Source organism: Symphalangus syndactylus, chromosome 7, assembly GCF_028878055.3.
Source record: "Symphalangus syndactylus isolate Jambi chromosome 7, NHGRI_mSymSyn1-v2.1_pri, whole genome shotgun sequence".
Classification (NCBI taxonomy): Eukaryota; Metazoa; Chordata; class Mammalia; order Primates; family Hylobatidae; genus Symphalangus; species Symphalangus syndactylus.
In genome coordinates this window covers 37,616,045-37,639,720 of record NC_072429.2, presented here as the reverse complement: position 1 = coordinate 37,639,720, position 23,676 = coordinate 37,616,045, and the positions used below count along the sequence as shown (strand labels likewise).

Below are 23,676 nucleotides of genomic sequence, written 5' to 3'. Positions count from 1 at the left end.
AGTATTTTAACATTTGAAAAAATTCTCAATTTGATTAACCATTAAGGAAATGAAATTTAAAAATCACAAAATGATAAATGATATCATTTCACATCCACTATGTTGACCAAATATGTCAGATATTGCTAACTACTGTTGATGATATATATCAGTGGGAACTGCTGGTGGGAAGGTAAATAGGAAAAGCTCTTTGGAAAACATTGAGGCATTACCTCACAAATGCAAGAATGTTTAGAACAGCATTTCCATAAAAGCAAAAAACTGCAAGTAGCTCAAATGCCCTTCAGCAGTGGAGTAGACCAACTGTGATGTATTCAGGCAATGGAATACAGCACAGCAGTGAAAATGAGTGAACTGCAGCTACGTGCATCGACGTGGATGAATCTCAACACAATACTGAGGGAATGAAGCAGGCACGGGACAATTGCAGTATGACTCCATCAACATAAAGTTCAAAAAGAAGCCAAACTAAACAAAATATTGTGTATGGATACATCACAGCTGGTAAGACTATAAAGTAAAGCAAGTGAATGATAAACACATAATTAGGGACAGTATGGGACAGAGGTGCTCATAAGGAGAGGAGAACAGGCTTCTAAGGAATCGGTGATGTTCTCTTTCATAAACTCGGTAGTGGGTACATGGGAGTTATTTTACTATTCTTCTTTAAACCGTACATATATATTTTATACATTTTCTCTATGTATAATATATTTCACAATGAAATGTTCTGAATAATGAATTAGATCACCCTCAGGGGCCGTTCTAATTCTTGGATTTTGAAATTTCATAAAATCTAGTCTCATTCAAAAAGTTGAAAATCACTAAAACTGTATGACAGAGTTTTGGACTTTCTGATCTAGATGTGTCCTCAGTTAACCACCCAGCCCCTTCATCTTACAAATGAGCTCCAGAGAGCTGGGGTAACTTTTTCAAAATCTCCCAGCGCTTGAGTGCTAGAACAGGACCACAGACAAAGGTCCAGTAACCTACAAAACAGCACATTGTTCACTGACACATTCCAGGGCTGTATGCAAGCCCTCCTTCTGGGCCTTATATTTACATTGAGCATTTATTCTGGATTTGCTCAAAGCAGTTTTAATGTTCAATATTGCATTCCATTGTCAATCCATATGGTCTGCTTTTTTTAATTGATAGACTTCATTTTTTTTGATTCACAGAATAATGACTGCCCCAGGTGTATTCATTCCACATCAGTTCCATACTGCAATCCCTCTCCCTGGCTTTCCTGTTATTTGAATGTCTGGCTCCACTCAGCCTCAGAGCCATCTGTCATGCTGGTCTAGCTTGCCTTCCATCCCTGTGCGCCCCACTGTATTTCCAGGAACCCCTGAGAGGCTTATCAACCTTTACATCCTTTCTACCAAAAGCTTCCTCCTTCAGCTCCTTGAGGGAAATGGAGGACTGATTGTTCCAAGTTTTCCTATGGTTGCCTGGATTTCTCTACGGGGAGAGGTGGCTCTGGGGGTGGAGTTGGTAAGGGAGACAAAGGAGAGAAAAAAAAGGGAAAAAACAGGAGCTGTTTCCAATGAGGTTGTAGGCCATGACCTAATTGATTCCACAGCCATGAAGTCAATTGCTCCACCACCTGCACAGCCCAGAACAGCCTGTGCCCTGGCTTTGCCTGCTCATGAGACCAGACATTGTTTGATGTGATGAATTTTCATAATGCCTGATGGAAGATGAACCCTTCCCAGACTTCTGCCACCACCACCGTCTCCACCATACTCCTGCCTCTTCATAGGGGTGGGGTCAGGGGCCACAAGCAATGCTCCACACTGAGTTTAAAATGTTTAGGCATATAGTAAGCCCTAAAGGAAGCTTTTCTTATCATAGACTTACAGCATGTCAGTTCTAAAAGAAAAGCTCAGCCTCTTCATTCTGCGTATGAGTGAACAGAGGCCCCAGAGAAGTGAGGGTAAAGTTCACTATTGTCCAGAGACTCAGTGGCAGTGATGAGACCAGAGGTTGGGTGGTCTGACTCTCAGACCACTGTGTCTCCCACTGTCCTGAGCTGTTCCCTCCCCCCATGCAGTGACTTCTGAAGCCGCCTCCTCTTCACTCAGCCTCACCCCTTAAGCCTCCAGTCCCCAAAGGTGAACAAACACTTATGAAATATTTCTGGCATTCACCTGGCAGTCTCTCCTATTTTTAACCTGGCTGCTTTTGCAAAACAACTTTCCCTGTTAAAGGTAAGATAGTATTTGCTGGGGTGTTTTCACTCAGTTCCAGGTTGACTCTTCAGACTTACAGTCTTGCTAACTATCTTATTGGTTTTCCCATCATTGATCACCCTTGAGAAAGCTGACTTGTACTAACCAAGTCCTCAGGAAACTGATGTAGAAAGCCAGAATACCTGTTCATCAATGTAGACAAGAGGTGTGACCTTGAGTTGGACTGTTTCATGGTGGCCTGGCCAGCACCTGGCCTCTCAGAGGCAATCTAGGTGGAAAGTCAGTCCATCAGACAGCAGCCTCAGAACCAGGGGAGCTGGTGACAGGATTTGAATGGGCCCCCCAGTTGCCTTCCTCTGATTGCTAACCAGCCCCCTTCCTCGCTGGCACATCCTTGCTTTAGCTGGTTGATACATTCAGTGGCTTACTACGGTTCTGGTGGCCCTGCAAGCCATTTATTCCCTTGGAAGAAATTTTGCATCTTTCTGCTCTGCCCATCATGTGTTGATTTCACAACTTAACTCCTTACAGGTAAATCTCATATTTCTAAGTCCTTCAGTGGGGGTGGATCTCACATAATTCAATTGTTCAAACACCTATAAATCTACTTGTTTTTCTATTTTGTCCTACATTTGTTTGTCCCTATTATCCAAAAGAATATTCCAAGAGACTTTATGAAATGCCTTGTAAAATCCTGTTACATCTCTGTTCAAAAGCCATCAATGCAATTGATCATTTTTGCAGCTGAGTGATGGAGAATTATTACAATTTTCTCCCATTTTTGTATACGTTTGAGATATTTTTCTAAATTTTTCTAAACTAGGGAAAAAACCATCCATGGCTCCTCAGTATCCTACAAAACCTAATCTTCTTAAACTGGATTCAGACCTTCCTCCAACTGGTCTGAACAATCTTTTCCTGCATTACTTCCCACCACTTCCTACAAACACCACCCCTACTTCTAGCCTTCACACAAATATCACTTGCGCCTTCCTGCCTCTGTGCCTTGGCTCACTCTGTTCCTTTAGTGTTCAACTCAGATGCTACCTCCTCTGAAAAGCCTCCCATGATCCCTTGCAACTGACAAGGCTTCCTTCTTCTACCTCATTCATAGTCCTTACTGCTTGCACCGGTTCTGTGGACCATTACCGATGACTTGGGACCTTTTTTTCTATATGATCTTCTCTCTGCAGCATTTTTAGCTTTTTGAAATTCAGAGATTGTGTTTTATTCTTCCTGCCTGAGAATAGACGCCCCCCACTCCTTATGGCTATGGTGAGCACAGATTCTAGACTTCGAATCATCCATCCCATTGCCATCCGAAGGTGTCTCCAGGTTGGGATTTGGAGCATATGGTCCCCACACTGCTCTTCACCTGGCACAGAATCATGCACATAGGAAGTACCCAGGAAATGTTTAACTGAATGATTCTTTTATTACATTCGTATTTCCACCAGCTGTGTGGTCTTGCATGAGTCACATGGCATTAAACTTTTCATTCATGTATTGGGAGGATTGTACGCCACCAGTGCTTCTTATTGTGCATCAGAATCAGCCTAGTGGGATGAGGGAATGCTGATCAAATGCAGATGCCCAGGCCTCAGTCCCAGGGAGTCTGATTCAGGCCCAGGCATCTGGACTGTAAGAAGCTCTCAGGGTGATACTGATGCTAGTGGCCTACTGGCCATTCTTTAGGGAATACTGGCCCCAAAGGCCTGTGAAGTCTGACATGCTACCATTCTGTGGCCACTCATGATACAATGAGACACCAGCCTTTCCCCCAATGAGGACCTTCTGATTGCAGACCCTCCCTGGACTCAACCTGCCCTTGTTTTCCTCCTTGCTTCCCCAAGTATGTGGCTGTGGCCTGGCCCAGTCAGGCTTCTTCTTCAAGAACCAGGAGTACATCTGCACCCAGGACTACCAGCAACTCTATGGCACCCGCTGTGACAGCTGCCGGGACTTCATCACAGGCGAAGTCATCTCGGCCCTGGGCCGCACCTACCACCCCCAGTGCTTCGTGTGCAGCTTGTGCAGGTGAGTGGACAACCAGCAGGGCCTGGGACCCTCTGCATAAGCCCCCGGGGCAGGGGAAGACCTGGCTTTTTCCAGGAAGTTCTGGGGTTTACAAGGTTTGTGCTGGGCATTTAGATTTCTGGAGGGATCTGATGGGCCAGTGGTTTTCAAACACTGTAGCATCTGAATCTTTCTTATAAAATACAATCTGATCTAAAACACTGGTTTGTCCTGTGATAGAGGCAGAGTGAGGATCTGCACCTCCAAACTCAGCCTCCCAATTCCTCTCAAAAGGCCCCCAAAGAAACCACTGAGTCTCTCAGAACTCAGTTTGGAAACTGTGGATCTGGCCCAGCCTCCCACACCCTCATCCACAGGTGGGACAGGGATGTCTGTTCATAGCCTTCCTCCATCATCCTGGCACCACTTCATGCTGTTGGGGTGACCCTGGCAAGTGACCACCACCTCTGTAAGCCTCCGTTTCTCCACAAGTAAAATGGAGGTCAAAGCCATTCCAACCTCATTGGGTTTTCTTGAAGATCAATGAGATGATAATTCAAAGACATTAGCTCAGTGATCAGTATGTGAGAGTGTCTGTTTTTATTATTCTTTTCATTATCATGATGATAGTCATCTACCTTCTCTCAGGACATCTCCAAGGATGGAGAGCTCATCCCTGCCTCCTGCTTCACCTTCCGCATCTCCATCACTTGTTAATTCAGCCAGTGTACATTAAGACTCCACTGAATGCCAAGCAACACATTAAGGAGATGAAAAAATGAAGAAAGCTCAGTCCTACCCACAAATACATTAAATGTTAATGGACAGCTCTGATTATATCATAAGTAAAGCATGATTAGAGTATATACGTATTTTTTAATTGGGAAAGGAATGTATGGATTAATTATTCTCCCCATAAAATAACCACCAGTCTCTTACCAGTTAGAATAACTAGTTAGAGTTTCTGATTGAGACTAATGACAGAGTGTGTAAGAAAACATAATTCCCTCGTGGAATTCATTCATCTACCCAGCTCTTAAAACCTGAGCCCTGAGCCCTGGAATCCCAGACCCATCAGAGGTTAGCACAGAGGGTTCCTATGGTAAAAAATGAGGTTTCTGTCAAGCCAGATGACTCCCCAAGATCATGCAATGTCTTTCTACCACAAGCTAGTGGCTGAGCCACAATAAGAACATAGCTCCCCTGACTCTCACCCCAGTGCTCCCTCCATCGTGCCACAGTGCTAATACAAGGGCGATGGAGCCCTTGGGAGCCAATGTTAGGTGCTGTGCTCAGAGTCCTCATAACAGGCATCCCACTGCATGGGCGAGAGCAGCTCAACAGTGGGCGTGGTGGTGCCGGGGATTCTGTATATGGTTCATAATTTAGTTGGGGAGGCAGAACATGTGCAAATTTGAGACTCCTCAGCTGTGGAAACTGAACAAATCCAGATGAGGAGAGGAAGAGATTATTTACAGACTTACAAACCTCCTCTTGGGAAGGGGGATTTTGAAAAATGTCTGAGTAGTAAAAGGAAGAAATTTTGGTAAGTTTGGGAGTTGAATGAATTCTTAACATATGGGGATAAATCAAATTGAGTTGGAAAAAGTCCTTCCAGAAGAGAGAACAAGTGTCTGAGGAGTTAGTAACCTCTACTTGTTACAGCCCAGATATGTAAGGTCAGATAAGCATCACGATCTGCCCAAAATATACAAACAGCCTAACTGGGCTCCAGTTCTTGCCGCCAGGCCCCTAATTGAGCAGTTTAGTTGGCCTGTCACTGTGAACAGCATTTGAATTTGCGTGGTGCTCTAGAAGTCAAGCTGTATGTGTTACCAAAGTGCTTTGAGCACATGTGTGGTCAGCTACAGAATCCCTCAGAAGAGGGTGTGTTGAATTTCTCCCTCATCCCACTTGCAGGAAGCCTTTCCCCATTGGAGACAAGGTGACCTTCAGTGGTAAAGAATGTGTGTGCCAAACGTGCTCCCAGTCCATGGCCAGCAGTAAGCCCATCAAGATTCGTGGACCAAGCCGTGAGTCCTCCCCATGGGTATCTCCCTGTCCATTGGTGTGATCTCCCTGGGCTCCCCTTTCCCAGCACTGCCAACTGCTCCCACGGGCCTGGAGGGAAGTGGGAGAGGTTCCCAACCTGGAGGCCTCCTGCATCATGACCCTGTTGGCATGTGGCCCAGACTCACAAGCTTCACAAGCACAATGCAGGGAAGAGGGGCTGCCTGGCCATAAACAGTGGTAGCCAGTGCCAATATTTGCCGCATGGTATGTCTCCTCTGGGACAAGCTGAGTTCCTGATCTTATGTCCCACAGATACCTCAATAGGGCTGATCAAGTGTTTTTTCACCAGTGGCTCTGAATTTTTACCGACTCCACTGATAAGAATTGGCAGACATGGCTTACAGAAAAGGTAGTATGGAGTGCCCTGGGAGCAGACCACAAGAGCTGTGCTAGTGCCTCTTAGAGTGTTCCATAGACCACTGCATCAGCTTCACTGTGGGACTTGTAAAAATGCAAATGTCTGGGCTCACCCTGCACCTCTAGGTATGGAACCTAGGAATCAACATTCCTAGTAAGCTTCCTGGGTGATTCATTTGCTGTTCCTGAGATTCAGAACCACTGTCTAGGGATAAAGGCAGCGTCTGTCATGCCATGATGAATGTTATGTTTTATCACCAACCACAGATTTGGAGGGAAACTGAGGACCAGGAGCACGCCTCAGAATGGTCATTCTAATTTGTGGGATGTCCATCCCACTCAAGTGTGCCTAGTGATAAGATATCTAAATCACTGTTCCCAGATGCCGTTGGCAGGCTGCTGCTGCACGTGCCCACACGCACATAGACCTGACCCCCTTGGACTTGGTAAGCCACACTAGGCTCCAGTGTTCTTTCATGTTATATGATACTCTCACTGGCCTCGACAAGAGAATCAATGAAAATTCCATTAGCCTCCTGTGCTGCATCACTGTGCAGGTGCAGGGTGCTGTTGGCCATGGCACCAGCAGAGTCAGCATGCTGGGCTGCATCCAGCCAGAGAGAGTGAGCAGAGATCACCCCGAGTCGGCAGGGCTTAGCTCCCAGGGGCTCCCCTGGAGTCCATCCAGCTATGGAGAGCTGAGGAGAAAGACAATGGGAAGGCTCCCTCCCTTGCCTGCTCTTCCTTTCAGCCAAATCAGATCTGTTCCTGGAATGTGCAGAGCCCTTCCTTCGGCGTCCTTGATGATGCTCAAGAATAGATTGCTGCTCCAACCAGGTTTCCATGTCAAGGTGGCTGAGTGCATACAGTGTTATCCTTCACAGCTCCTTGAAAGCATCATCCAGAGTGACAGAAAAACATGGAGACTGGGATGTGGGACCGTGACCCTGTGGCCAGTGCTGCTGAGGACCCCAGAGACTGATGGGGCCACATGTGAGGCAGGAGAGGGAGATGTGAGCCTGAGTCGGGAGGCTCCAAACTTCTGCATGCTGCAAAGCAGTCACGAAGCCTCCCTGAGACTCAGTTTACCCAGTTATGAAAGAGGGATGGAATTTCCTATCTTCCTCACAGAGTGTTGGGGAAAGAAAATGTATTAGTTCAGGGATCAAACTAAGATACATTGCTTGTATAAAATGCTCTATAAATACAGAGTGAGGTATGATATTAGCATGGAAGTTTAATATAGAAAGCACACCAAAAGAGGTTGAGAATAAGACTCCTAGGTCAGTTCTTATTTTCCCTAGTTTGGGTTGTGTGTTACTGTATGCATTTGTGCTACATCTATCACCTACTCTGTTAGGTGGGATATTTCTTCAGCTGAATTTGGGAGTCTCACATGTGAGTATGTTTTCAAAGAGAGGCTCCCAAATGTGTCCACCATAATTTGGATGATTAGGAGGTGGAAGAAGGTGAGGAAAAAGTGAGTCATGAGGAGCAAATGAGCACATGGACAGTTTCCAGTGGGGGCATACTTAGTATTATAGCTTATCTTGTTACTCACAAAGTAAAGACATCAATCCGTGATTGATCACTGATGGTCTACGGTGGTATGTTTTATAGAGGTATTTTCTCCAAAGGTGGTCACTATTCATGCTGCAAATGCAAAGTAGCTCCTGACTAGATGGGGTGTTGGAAGGTCTTCTGAGCTCCCATGGGATACAGGAAACCAAAGCCAGGTTTAAGAGATTGCTAAGAAAAAGAACATATCATGGAAAAGGAAAAGAAGAACAAAATAATTGGGGTATTTTTAAGCTACAAGTGTAACGTCTCATCTCTGGAGAGTAAATAAAGATATTCTGGAAAATCAGGAGCAGTGTCTACTCCAAAGAGACCAAGAAAAATACTCAGGAACTGTCAAGAGAAAATAATTCTGTTACTTACCACAGGAAGCAGAAATGTTTCCTCACCGACCTCACTGAGAAGAATCAGCAACAGTAGCAGCAGAAACCCCACCACCACCACCATCACCATCACCACCACCACAATAACCATCATCATTACAGACATTGATTGACTGTTACTATTTCCAGGCACTGCACAGACCTCACTGAGAAGACTCAGCAGCAGTCTCAGCAGCAGCACCACCACCGCCATCACCATCATATCACCACCATCACCATCATCACTAACATCACCACCATTGCCATCACACCACCACCATAACCATCATCATCACTAACATCACCACCATCACTACCATTGCCATCACCATCACACCACTACCCTCACCATCGTCATCACTAACAGCACCAACATTATCATTATCATCACTACTACCATCATCACCACAATCATCACCACCATCTTCACCATCACTACCATCATCATGAACAATACCATCAGTGCCACCACCATCATCACCACCAACACCACTGCTACCACCAACACAATCACTACCATCATCCCCACCACCACCACCTCCATCACTACTATCACCATAACCACCATCATTGCTAACACTGATTGACTGTTACTGTTGCCAGATACTGCAAAAACCTCATTGAGAACAATCAGATGCAGTAGCAGCAGTACCACTGCCACCACCATCACCATCACCTTCTCCACCATCATCACCATTATCATGACCAACACCATTGACACCACCACCACAATCACCACCAACACTGTGTCTCCAACACGATCACTACCATCATCACTACCATCACCAACCTCATCACCATTATGACCAACACCACCATCACCATCAATACCATTGTCACCACCAACACAATCACCACCACCTTCACCAACACTATCATAATCACCACTCTTACCACTATCGCCAGCACCAGCAGCATCAACACCATCACCACAATTATTATTACCACCACCACCACTGTCACCATCATCACCACCAACACTGTCAACACCAACAATACCACCACTAACATCACCACCACTAACATAGATTATTACTATTGTCAAGCACCTCACTAAGTGTTTTATACAGATATTTCATTTAATCTTTACAATAACCCTATGAGGGAGATAAGAGTAATTATTTTATAGATGAGAAAACTGCCACTCAGTGAGCATAAATGACTTGCCCAAAATCACCCAGATAATGAGTAATGGAACTAGAATGTGAGACCAGCCAGTCTGGCCTTAGATCCTATTCCCTTAACACCCTGTACCAGAGACATGACTTGCAACTTGGGAAGTGTCTAGTCTTCCTGGATTAGTTGCCTAAAACAAGGTATGGAGCTTGCTATGACTCACAAAACCCACTCATTTTTGCTGATTTAAATAGAATGAATGACACAGTCTAAAAAGGATAAAAATGGCTGTCTAGTGTCTTTAGGAGGCCTCAGTTTATAACTGAGGGATCTGGGAGGGACAGGTGGTAGCATCATATATTCTGCCAGCTGAAGATTGTAATTTTGGAATAGAGAGGAACATATGGAGGAGTGGACAGCTGGCTCTGCAGACACCAACTTGGAACAGGGTGTGGTTTTCCTGATTCTATTTATTACACCAGACCCACGGGCTCCCGGGTGGCATGCCTGAGGCTCCACTGGTGGTCAAGAGTGAAAGGAAGAAGAAGAGGGAGAAAAGGTCCTAATAAATAAGAAGCTGATATAATGGAGCAGAAGCAGTATAACATAAAAAGAAAAGCCACATGGAGAAGACATCCCAGAATTCTCACAGGGAATCAGTAGGCTTCCCTACAACAGGACTATTGCTCCTGGCTTCAGAACAGGGATTGGGTAATGCACAGAATGTGGGTTAAAAACATGAGAATGTGAAATAATAATGACAACAACCACTTATTGGATACATATGGGCCAAGCATTGTGCTAAGGCCTAACGGGCCTGATTTTAATTAACCTTCACACCAGTGTCTTAAGGAAGATATTCAGATGAGCAAGTCTGGGCTTAGAGAGCATACAACGCATAAGGGAAGGAGCTGGGATTCTCTCCTTGGCCAATTTCCCACCACTCACTCCAACTTTCAGTCCAGCCTCTAACCACTGTACTGTACTATCTCCTACAGCTTAACTCAAGGGGCTAAATTCATCTCAGATGTACCACTGAAAGTTGAAGAGAGAGGATTCATTACTAGAATGTAGCCATGAAAGGATACAGCTATGCAATACGTTTTTCTGAAGAAACAGAGAATTGTTTTGTTTGCCAATAACATGTCTTTCTCCATGGAATCCACAAGTGAATTTGATCAGTGGATGACCATGTCAAGCAAGAAAAAGTGTAAGGAATAAAGAATAGAGAAACTATAGTTGTCTTTAATTCTTTAAAAGAACTGTCATATGGGAAAAGAGGCAGATTATTCTTGATGCATAAGAATGGGAGCAGTCACAGGAGTCAAGTCTCAGCTCCAAATAAAGAAGACAGTCATGACAATCATACCTGTCCAAGGGCAGAGTGGACTTCCTCACCACCCCTTCCTCAGGAGGGGTTAAACTGTCCACTACTGGAGGTGATTAAGCAGAGGAGGGGTGCCCACTTGTCAAGAATGCTGTATGTTACTGCATTGGGTGGGATGTTTGACCGAATACTCTGTGAACTCCAAACCCCTTTGGAATTTTTAGGCCCTGATGGGGAGGCCCACAGAGATACAAGTTCAGCATTAGTGGCCTAGAAATCTTGACCAGGTGTCTACCGTCCTTGGGTTCCTCTATACTGAGCTTGGGCAAGTCATTTCAGACCCCTGTCTATCTATAAAAGAGAAGCGGGTACCTGACCTCTCTAAACTATTGCATTCTGGAGTCTAATTATTGGGCAGGGGGTGCAAGTAGACTTACAGACTTACCCCAGGAGAATAGAAAGGAAGAGAGATAAATCCCAAAACTTTTTATTCTCCCAGCCCCCATCTGAAGGCCTGGGGCTTGAAGCATTTTGCAAGTAGAGACCTTTCTGCCCCCAACTTGTACTAAGGGATGTTAGAAAGGCACGCAACAGTCAAGAGGCGGAGTACTGTGGGAACTGACTCATACAAACACTTCATCAAGGCCCCAGACCCTCCCCACAGCCGGCTGGACCCACCACCCTTCCTAGATTTGCAGACACATCATCTTTTCTTCTAGGACAGGCTCCCAGCTGGATGTGGGGGCTGTCCAGCCAGGATCCCCTAACTTCACATGCACTTTCTGCTCTCCTCACTACTCCCAAGTGTGCATTTGTCTTATGGAGCCAACAGGGAAGTTTGTCCTCTGGTCAACTTTGCCCCATGACCCTTTCCTCCTCCAAAGTGGGTCATCCGGTTGGCTAGGCCTGAATTCCCAGCAGTTTCCAAGTGCCTTGGATGTTGGCTGCATTTCCGGACCCTCCTCAGACATTCATTGAGCAACAAGCTGATGCTAGGCTTGGCCCACATTCTGTTGGCCCCAACTCACATTCCAGGGTGACCATGTCAGGGAGTGAGGGCACCTTTCTGGTTTGGGACAGTCTCATCAGACCCTATAATCCTTGCCACTTGGGAAGGCACATGTTTGATGTGTGAAGAACAATGGGGAAGGGGTGGGTGTGGTAATTCTGTTTGTTGCCTGGGTACCATCAGGCCCATTCATTCATACACATTCAGTAAATACGCTTTGAGTTCCTGCTATGGACTGAGCACTGTGCTAGGCAAAGAAATAGATTTAACCACAAAATATAAACACAGCCCTTGCCCATGAGTATATAGCCTAAGGGTTTGAAAAAGTATATACTTAGCCCATCCCCAGGAGCAGTGCTTCTTAAACTTTACTCTGCACGGAGGTCTTGTTAAAATTCAAGAGGTCTGGGTGGGGCCTGCAATGCTGCACACTGCCAGCTTCCAGGTGATGCTGACACTGCAGATGGCAAGGTCACAGACAGCAGCAGAGCTTAGTTAGCAATTTGAGGAGGGCTGGAAGCAGCGCAGGGTCCACTTTCAGTGAACAATGTGGTCTTAATGACAAGCAGGGAGGTCTTTCTTTCTCTCCTACACCAAGACCCCTTGTCAAGAGGCCAGGACTCCAGTGGCTTTTCCTCTCCCCTGGGAGAGCCTCTGGACAGCTTCCAGTGTCAGGGTGGGAGCAACTATGGGAACACTGGCGTTCAGGGAAGGGTTTCCTTGACGTGGGCTTGAGATAGCGGGGGTCAAAGGGCCCAGGGTGCTTTGCTCAGCAGTGTCCTCTTGTCTCTGCAGACTGTGCCGGGTGCAAGGAGGAGATCAAGCATGGCCAGTCACTCCTGGCTCTGGACAAGCAGTGGCACGTCAGCTGCTTCAAGTGCCAGACCTGCAGCGTCATCCTCACCGGGGAGTACATCAGCAAGTGGGTCCCCCTGCTCTCACCCCAGCTGCCTGGGCCTCTGCATTCTGTGAGGCCTGCCCCATCCAGCCCATGCCTGCATCTCCAGCATCATCTCCCTTCCTTTCCATCTGCTGCTGCACTCTGGCCAGACGGCATGTTTCCCAGCAGCCTCTTTCCCCCACTGGACCCTCCTGGGGGGGTTCCCTCTGACTGAGACACCCTCCCTGTTCTTTGCACACCTGCTGCCCCTTCTGTCCCTTCTGGTCTCGGTCCCCATGCCTTCTCCTCTGGCCATCTCTCATTTACTGCCCCATTTTGGGCCCTCAGAATTTTGGGCCCTCAGAGTACCTTATTTCCTTCACACAGGCTACCACCACTGGTAATTACATATTTATCCCTGGTAACTTTGTAATAATGCTAATAATACTACCTACCATTTATTGAGCTTTAATTATGTAGAAGGAACTCACTACTTTGTATGAAGTATCACTTTAAATCCTTGTAACTGACCCTTTGAGGAATTTATCCCCACTGAATACTCAGACTTGAGAGAGTAAATAACTTGCTCTGATAATAGTGTTTAATCTCTGTCCCCACCAGAACAGGGGCTTTGTTTTAATCACTGCTATATCCCCTGCCCTGAGAGCAACACCTGACCCACAGTCAATAATATAGTTGCTGAATGAATTTAATGGAAATGAGAGGAAGTGATGGGTGCATAGTCATCCAGAGGGGCCAACCTCCAGTGACCTGCACACTGCAGTATTAGACAAGCGTCTCCTTGTTGCTGGGCCCCAGTGACCACATTTATATACTCAAATACCTAAAAGCAATTATCAGCACAGCTCCTTTGTCACAGCTTTGACATGATATGACCCCAGACGCTTCTAGGTGCCACTCTCTGGCCTGACGCCAGGCAGTGGCAAGCACACAGAGCTGCAGCGCACATGCTTCTGCTGTCAAGACCCTGCAGTCTAATACAGGAAACAGATATGCTGCATTCATGAAGAATTATGACACCAGGGAATGTGTGATCAGGAGCCCAGACAAGCTTTATTCTTTAAGACCTTTTTGATCCTAAGTGACAGAAAACTCAACTCCAACTCAATTAAAAGCAAAAATAGGAGTTTATTAACTCACAGAAATGGGAAGGTCAGAGGCACACTGGCTTCAGACATGGAGGAATTCACGGGCTTAAGGATGTCATTAGTACTTCAGAAGTCTCTGTATTTCTCTGTCTATCTTTTTATCTCTCTTTCTCCCTCTCTCTCTCTCTCTGTCGCTCTCTGTCTCAGTCCCTGTCTTTCTCTGCTGTCTTCATGGTGGATTAGTTCTCAACCTGGCCCTCCCCAAGTGCTAGCAAAGAAGATTGTCAACACTCCAGGCTTTTATACCAAGCCTAGCAGAGAAAAAGGCCTCTTTCCCGGCAACTCTAGCAAAAGTGCCAGGGCTGCCTCTGATTTAGCCACTGTTAGGCCACATGCCCATTCCTGACCAATCACTGGCCCAGAGGATCTGAACCCTAGAGCCAGAGAGCAGCCTGTCGTGACCCACAGGGACCTCAACTGGGAAGGGGTGGCTTCCAACAGGAAATCCAGGTGAGGTACTATTATCAGCAGAAGAGGAAATGGATGCTGGCCAAACAACCCCTGCTTGTGTCCAAGATAACAAGTAAAGGGCTGTGAATATTCAGAGAAAAAAGGGATGACTGCTAACTAGCATGAAGTAGAATCTTGAATCTCTGAGAGTTCCATGGAAGGTGGGGGTAAGATTCAAAAATGCAAAGAAGAAGAGCTTCTAGGCAGAATGGCCAGCCTGGGCAAAGCCAGGGCAGTAGGGGAGTGTTGGACATCTCCATCCTGTATAGGAGCTCAAATATGTGCCCAGGTGAAGCCGGATCCTGGGCTGCATAGGTGAGCTGAAGTCATATCACCAAGAGCTCTCGATGCCATGCTAGCAGGAGTTTGGCATTCCCCTCTATGCCTGCCAAGCAAGGAGTGCCCTTAGTATGTTGCCAGCCAGGAGTGCTTGAGTCTGGAAGCCTAAATCAGAGTTCTCCAGGGACTTAAGGGATTGTTCAGAGCTCCTCTCAAGGAGGCCCAGCCCAGATTGCTCACCACACCTGGTAACTCTACAGCGTAGCTCTGGAGCCCTTACCTGGCTGCTGGCAGAGTAGCAGGGGCTCAGAGGCACTGGCTCAGGCATCAGATGCCCAGAGTAGAAGCCCAGCCTGTGTGACCTTGGCAAGGGACTCCACTGCTCAGAGTCTCAGTTTCCTCATTTATAAAAATGGAGAGAAGATGATCTACCTGTAGGGTTGTGTAAGGGCTCAGAGATCTGTGTTTAGCACCCAATAAGTGCCCAGTAAATACTCATTTTACCAGTCCTCTTTTAGAATTGTGTATTGCTAATTCCCCAAGAGAAGGATGGATCCAAAAGAGATTGTGTTGGCATTTATACTCAAATCTTGTTGGCTCATCACATCCACCATTTGACAAATGACTTTTTATCCCTGCAGAGCTACCCTCCTGCACCCAGAGAGTAAGAACCTGATTGAGCAGGGGAGGAGTTGAAAGGGTTGGAGGAGGTGTGTCTCAGGGGCTCACAAACAAGTCCTTACCTTGTGGGCACAGTCACACCTCCAGACCTTGGTTGGACAGTAGTCCTCACTGCTGCTTCTCCAGGAAAATGCTGCCCAGGGTGGGCCCCCAGCAACCTCAACAGGGCAACAGCTTCAAGATGGAAAAGTGATGTGCCTTTCCTTTAGGTCTCTCAGTGTCTGAGCCAAGTTCTCTTACACCCAAAAGTGAAAGAAATGTTTCTCTCTCCTCAGAGTTCAGACTTGGTCATTAGAGCAAGGCAGGGCCCAGAAGCAAAGCTAAGCTCTCCGATGCCCCCAACTATCTCTACATCAGTCCTAGAGAACTGAGAACCAAATGTCCTCCTCAAAGACCCCTCTCAGCAACCATGGCGATTCCTCCAGCTGCCATTTGCTGAGTACTCAGTATGGCTAGGCACTGTCCTGAGCCCTAGGGTACACCAGACCCATCTCCTTTAATCCTCATGACAACCTGCGTGAGAAACCAGACACCCTGGGTTTGAATTCCAGCTCTAGGTCATCCTGGGTGGCCTGAGACAAGTTACTAAAGTGCTCTATGCTTAGATTTTCTCACCTACACAATGGAGATACTAATAATTCTGACTCATAGGGTTGCCATCAAACACCATCAAAAAGCCCGGCACACACCAGCAATAAATGTTAGTGGCTATTAGTCATAGGAGGTGGTATAAGAATAAGAGATAACAATCTTTTCACTGTCTGCCAAGTGATAAGCATTGGGTAAACACGGAGCACACAGGAGGTGGTCCCAGGAGGCTTCCTGTCATCTACTGATCTGGGAGCACAGTCAGATGATTCTTTCATACAGATGAAATTGTTTATTAAAGGAGGAATATCGAACTTTGGCTCAGTCAACATAGGCTGCAGGTCCAGAATCTACCTGCCATGTGCACCCTCACTGATCCTCCCTAACTTCTTCATCCTATGTGAACTTCTTCTTGCAGGGATGGTGTTCCATACTGTGAGTCCGACTACCACGCCCAGTTTGGCATTAAATGTGAGACTTGTGACAGATACATCAGTGGCAGAGTCTTGGAGGTGAGTGGGTATAAGTAACTGTGAAGATGTGGCAGGATGACCTGTGCCTCCAAAAAGTCATCACAGAGAAGGAGAAAGTCACCCCATACCTTTTTTTCCATAGCCTTTACCTCCTCCACCTTTGCTTGCTACATGACCTTGAGCAGATAACCTTGCTGAGATCTCCAGGAAACCCCAAAATGAGAAGGTGGACAAAATTCTTCCTGGTTCAAAAAATGCTGTGCTGGGAAAATCAGTTGTATCTTTGATTCGGACCCAGACAGATTTCTAGAGAGTGACATTAGGATTTTCCTCCCAGCCCTACCGGAGGATGGAAGTCTTATTTATGTATGTATGTATGTATGTATGTATGTATTTATTTATTTATTTATTTATTTGTATTTGGTAATGTGCTGATTTAAGAGCCAGCGTGTCTAGCAGCTTGCTCCCTAAGCCCTTCTTTGGAGGGTCCATCACCATAGCAACACCTCTCTGCAGCCTTCGATGTATGACTCCTTCTGCAGTGACAGACAACCTGCAACACCCTTGCTGAGGCCTTGCTGAGCCCCTGTGCACTGGTCTTTCTGGCCTTTCTTCCTATACCCTGTGGGCCTGGAAGCTATCTTCCTATACTTTAGGAACAACCACCTTGATGAATTAGAAACAGGGAAGGGCTCAGTGGAAAGGAAAAATAATAGCCTAACAGGAATAATTGAGTTCTAATATTGACTCTACTCCTGCTCGGATTTTGAGTAAGTATCTTTGCTTTTCTAGGCCTCAGTTTTTCCATATGACAATAGCTGGAGGATCATATTGGATCGGGTATTGTAAGCAGAATCATTAATTCTGCCAAATCTGGCCAGTTGCTTGTGGTTACCATGAGTGCTTTGTTGAGAACAAGTCTGCAGCCACATGTGGACTCAGCAGGAGGGGATGTAGCAACCAGGAAGGAACTCTCTGAGGACATGCATTGAAGCAGAGCCCTGAGGATGAAAGAACTATCCCTGAAGGGCCCTGAGGTGGGAAGAGATAGAGGAAGAATGAGCTTGACCCATTCAAAGAATAGAGAACCCACACAGAATTGTGGCTGCAGAATTTTTCTCAACACAGCACTCATGGTAACCACGACCAAGTGGCCAGATTTGGCTGAATTAATAATTCTGCTCACAAGAGCTGACCCAGTCTGCCAATGTGGCTGAATTCTATAAATTGAGGGTAGGGGAGGATGAAATATAAGAGTATATCATATATGGCATACCATGTAGGACTTTGTAGACCATGTTTAGAAGTTTGGGTTTTATACTCAGTGCAATGGAAAGTCATTGGAGAGTTTTAAACCAAGGACTAACATGATAAGATCATGTTTTTAAAAAGATTTCTGTGGTTACTATGTGGAGAATTGACGGAGAGAGTCAGAGACAATGAGATATAAACAAATGAACCGAGCTGGGAAACATTTAAGCATCTCCAGAGAGCCATAAGGAGTGTGATGCAGAGGACAAGGCATGAGTCCAGGAAGGGTTGTTGGGGGTGGGTTTCTGAGGTCCTGGGATACGAGGGTGGAGTTTGCATGTGACTCACTGGGCAAGGGAGCATTGTGGAGAAACTGGGCAGGAACGTCCTGGTTAAAGCTGGGCTTCCGGGAGGATGACGTGATAATGTACACAGGCTACATTTGAAGGAAGGAAGCTGGAAGGGACGAGTGAGGAGACCCCTGCGTGACCCAGGCAGGAAGGACTCAAGAGGTACAGTAGCAATGAAGAGGGAAGCCACCCTTGTGCCCAGCCCTATGGAAGTAGAATTCCAATCACTCTGCAACTGAGGGGCAGCTTGTAGACATGGGGATTGAAGGAGAAGCAGCTAAAAGTTGCACCAAAGAATTACCTGTTTCTGAGGGATAGGAAGCCTGGTGTCATTGGCAGAACTGGGGATGACAGGGGAAAAAGCTGATCTGGCAGAAACATGGCGAGTACCATTTAGGATGAGTTGTGATTGAAATCCCAGGAGTGTTTCCAGAAGGCAGTCAGAAATACGGATCAGAGGCTGGGAGTGGTGGCTCACACCTGTAATCCCAGCACTTTGGTATGCCAACATAGGATGATCACTTGAGTCCAGGAGTTCAAGACCAGCCTAGGCAACACAGTGAGACTTCATCTCTACAAAAAAATAAACAAAATTAGCCAGCCATGGTGGTGCACGCTTGTAGTCCTAGCCATTCCGGAGGATCACTTGAGCCTGAGAGGTGGAGGTTGCAGTGAGTTGAGATTGCACCACTACACTCCAGCCTGGACAACAGAGCAAGATCCTGTCCGAGGCAAGAAAAATGAGAAAAGAAAAGAAATATGGATCAGAGCTCAGGAACAAAGCTCGGGCCTGGAGGAGCCAATCTTAAAAACACGAGGCTTTGAATAATAGCACCACTGGAGTCCTCAGGATTTCCAAAACAGGAAAGAGAGCAAGGAAGGAGGCTGACACCAACCTTGGTGAGCAGCTGCTCACAGTGAAAGCGACTCAGAAAGAGACTGAGGAGGTAGCAGAGGAAGATATGGGAGGAGAATCGGGGATTCAGTGAAAGGACAGAGCTTCAGAAAATATGGCGAGGTCAGAGTGTTGGTCAAACTCTGTAGAGCAGTGAAGGACTGCACAGGCTGCGGAAAAGCTGTTGGATGTGGGAAGGTCACCTTCAGAAGAGTAGTTTGTTGGCTTTGCAGAACTGTGGGGAAGAGGCATCCAGAGTGTAGTAGGTTGAAGGGTCAATGCGGTGGGAGATATTACAAAAGGAAACTTTTCTTTCCAGGAAGAAAGAACTTAGATTACAGACAGGGCCGCAGATGGGAATTTGTTCAGCATTTCCAAGCTGCTTTGAAATCCTGTTGGTGGCAGCTGCCGTTTCCCCGAGAGTTACAGTTGTTTAGCATTGTGGTAGATTGTTCCTCCCAGGCAGCTGTTGTGACTGAGTTTCGATTGATTCCATTTCTACAAGACTCCATTAGCATCTTTGACTTATTGATTTTTTTTTTCTTAGAGCTGGAAGAGACTTTTAGCAATCAACTAGTCAACCTCTTCAATTTACAGATGAGAAAAGTAAGACCAAGACATGCAGTGTTTTTCCAAGGTCACAAGTAGCATTTCTGGTAGAGACAGAGCTAAAATCTAGGACTCCAGGCTCCTGTATCCATACTGATACCCACAGCTCTCAGGCACTCGGGGGTCTTTGAGGTAGCATGATGTCAGGAAATAGACATGGCTGCAGTAAAACAGACTTGGATTCAGATTTTACCACTTCTATCCCCGAAGCCTTAAGCAAGATACATCCTCTTAGTCTGTATCTATCAATAGACAATACTACTGTCATTTAATTCCTAATGAACATGTTAGTCAAGACTTTTTGGGCTGCAACAGAAAGGAAGTTTCTCAGCTCCTATAACAAAGAGCCCAGGAGCTGGATCCAGTGCTTAAGAAAATCATTTAAAATCCCCAGCCATCTTGGCTTACTTTCTTCCAGGTTAAGTTTATTCTCAGGAGGGCATTCTTGGTGATGGGAAAGTTGGACACCAGTTGCCCCACACTTAGATTCTATCAGCCGGCATCCCCAGTGGGAAAAAGAACTCCTCTTTTCTAATAGCTCAGCAAGCATTCTGGGACTGACTCTCACTGGACAATCTCAGGCCCATCCCTGGGCCGCTAATTCTGCCCACAAAGTTGGAATATGCTCATTGGTGGGGTCAGCACTGCTTAACCCTGTGGACTGATATGGAGGAGAGGTAGCCCCACCAAGGAAAGGCTTGGGACTCTTTCTGGAATTAGGAGGAAAGAATGATGGTCATGCAGGAACAACAGTCGCCCAGGCACGTCGTCTGGCACACTGCAGGCATTCAATTAAGTTGTTTCTCCTTCTTTTCTCATCCTGTCCCTTCCCATTTCCTCCCTAGGCCACCCCATGGTCCCTTCCTCAGTGACAGAGCTCAATGGCTGTCAGTGTCACTCCTTCCATCCTTGTCTGTTTCCTCACCAAAAAAGACCACAACCTGGTTTTCTTGTTGCTACATTTTTGAACCTGGTTTGCCGTTTTCAGTCCTCTCAAATAGGGCTCTGTTTTGAGGGTACCAATTTTTTGCCATTTTTCTTTACTATTTTCCTGATTTCAGTTCATTAATAGACAAAATGATTCATGTCAGCTAGCTGACGTGGCTTTTCCTTACTCTGGGTGCAGGCTGCCCTAACCTCCCTTTGCTGAAACTGTTTTCAACACCATCCAAGACTGGGGCTGCTGAGATGGGCACAAAGCCTCTTTCAGCTGGGGTGAGGTAGTGGGGCATGACATTTAGGAAAATGCTAGGCTTCAGTTTTGCCAAGGCGCTGTTGCCACACTGGAAAACAGGTCTATAATCAAAATGATAAAGAGACACAGAGTAGGAAGAGGCTGCTAATTAAACCGATTATCCTTGTCATGGTACAAGGGAATCAGTCCCACACATTCCAGCTTAGGAAAATAGCAGGCTCCTTCCAAAGTTTGAACATATTTGCTTTGATGATGACAAGGACACTGTCTCATTGGTGTGAGGCCATATAAACAAATGGGGGGAAAGAAGGAATATTGGAGATTTTTTTCTTTTTGTAAAAATCTGCCTTTCCCACATTATTGCTAAGTTTTTAGAATAGAGAGAATATCTCCAGAATAGGCAAGCCCATCCCAACAATCTTCCACTCCCCCCACATAAAAAAAAAGAAAAAAAAAACTAAGTTTGGAAATAGGTCTTCTTATTATGCAATTCTAATTTTTGAATTGGAAGGAACCCATTAGCATCAGATCAAGTGATGTCTTGGACAGGGACCTTTAAGAACCCCTAACATCCATCAGTTTCCCCTGGGCATTACCCTCCCCCAAAGAAAACCCTGCCCTGACGTTGCAAAATATTTCTTCAAACAAGGCCCACCTGCCAACCCATTTGCTGCACCAAGCTCCTGCATGTACAAATGCTGGAGCTGCCGCTGCAGGTCCCTTTTACAACAAGCCCTCTTGGCTGGGATTTTGGTGTCAGAATTGTGACTCCAGAAGTGAGTGCTGAGCTGGCGACTGGCTTACACAGATCCGGACCCAACACTGCTGCTGGTTTGCGGTGAACCCTTGAGGCACAGCTTTCTCAGGGGCTGTTTCTTCCCGCCAGGGAAGTCTTTGCAGCTGCAAATTCTTTTTGTTTTTTAATTTAAATAGTGATGGGGAAGGAAAGTGAAAATAGGGAAGGGCACTCACCAAAGTCACACTGGGGTGAGCTGCGGTAGGGCTGGACACACCCGGGTGAAATAGTCACAGGACTGGCCTGGGGATCTGGGGCTCTACAATGGGTCCTAAATCACCCACTGAGCCCTAAAAATCTGTCCTTTGTGTGCCAGTCTCACAATTTTTGCCATGTCTATGAACCTCATGTGCTCATTCTTCCATAATACTTTAAGTTGTCTTGAAGTTGGCTCCCTTATGTGTAAGAAAACTTATATACGACATAACAGGAAAGCCAGTATCACTTGCCATATTGCATGTAACCTGGAAATAAATAGACTTCTAGCTAGCTTCTATTGCATGTGGAGGTTCCAAGCCTCACACCTGTTCTCATTCTTTAAAAGGCAGATTTGTAAGTTTTGGATAGACGTTAAAGACACACGAGCACCGAACTGGTACTTCCTCCTTGACAAAATCAGAAGAATGTATAGAGGACTGAAAGGATCTTTTTATTTTTTCATTGGTCCAATGTTATTAAATCCCAAGTTCATGTACCACTTAAAATCATTTCATGTAACATTAGTGGTAAGGGCCTCTCACTTGGGGAAATGCTGGGATGTCCTCAAAGCAAGCCTGTTTCCTCCTCTGGAAATGAGGAAGTTGGACCAGTGGCCTCTGAAGGGTCCTTCCCAGTGTCAGAATAGAAGAGCAGGTATTCAGGGAAGTCCCCTGAACTGCCATCAGGGACCCATGGAGTGAATCATGAAGCTTCCCGGCTGGGCTTTTAGATGGTCATGGACTCCCCTGGGTAGCTCCAACCAATTTTAGGGCCATGAAGATGTGAACAACACTAATGTACCCAGGAAAGATTCAAACCCAATCTGCCCCACTAGACAGCAGCCCTGGCTCTGACCTCCTATTTCATCTCTTCATTTCCATAGGCAGGAGGGAAGCACTACCACCCAACCTGTGCCAGGTGTGTACGCTGCCACCAGATGTTCACCGAAGGAGAGGAGATGTACCTCACAGGTAAGCAAGTCTGACCCTCTGTAAGGCCTTCCGACCTGCTCATGACTGGAAAGGAGATTTGTTCTCCTTCAGGTTCAGTGTTATCTTGGCTTTTGGCTTGTCCTCAGAATTGCAATTAATTGGCCCCTCTCGGGGTGGATCGGGAAGGTTGCTGGTGTGGCTAATATGAAGTGACATGTAATCTGCCTTCTGTCTCTGTGCACCTCCACCCGCTGCCCAGCTGGCCTGCTTCCCTGGCAGTGTTCTGAGCAGACTCTCCTGGCTCTGCCTGGGGGTGGGAAGCTGAGCTGCACAGGGCCAAGGGGTCATAGAACCTCAGAGGGATGCCTGAGTTGCAAAGTGTCTATAGCATCACAGCCTCTACTCTACCTCCTTCTCCCCACATCTCAGAGCATCATGCCAGGCTGCTGCTCAGGGCTTCCCAGGGACTCTCAGAACACACAGAGGAATGAAGAGTGCCAGTCGTCCCCACAAAGCTAACCAGGGCTGCTTTCCCTCTGCTGCTTCCCGGCCCTGTTACCCCAGGATTCTTACAACAGTCTCCTAATTAGTCTCCAGATTCTGCTTGGTCCTCTACCCTCTGCCCAGGCCACCATCCCAGGGCATCACATGCTCTTGGCACTGCCCTGCTCTTCAGGGCCCCTCCCTGTCTGCCTATTTAGCTACAAACACTTCAGCCTAGCATTTAAAATCTTGCTGAGGTCCCAGGCTTCCTTTAGCCTTGAACATACCCGACACCTAAGCTGCCAAAGCTAACTTTTGATCATTTATTCATCCACTCAATGATTGTTTCTTGAGCCCTGCCATGTTCAGGCTCTGTGCCAGCGTCCATGGTGAGGCTCACCCAGCCCTACAGTC

The 23,676-nt window shown here is 46.4% G+C and overlaps 1 protein-coding gene across 6 annotated transcripts in view; it reads left to right on the top strand.

The window, feature by feature from the left end:
• Positions 1–23,676, top strand: part of ABLIM3 (actin binding LIM protein family member 3) — a 125,656-nt gene that overhangs the window by 58,805 nt on the left and 43,175 nt on the right. For all 6 annotated transcript variants that reach the window (XM_055285681.2, XM_055285680.2, XM_055285679.2 and 3 more), the window contains 5 exons: positions 4,049–4,232; positions 6,132–6,244; positions 12,829–12,955; positions 16,499–16,592; positions 22,731–22,818. In XM_055285681.2, the coding sequence (XP_055141656.1) occupies positions 4,049–4,232; positions 6,132–6,244; positions 12,829–12,955; positions 16,499–16,592; positions 22,731–22,818 (606 nt within the window). The remainder of the gene's footprint in view (positions 1–4,048; positions 4,233–6,131; positions 6,245–12,828; positions 12,956–16,498; positions 16,593–22,730; positions 22,819–23,676) is intronic.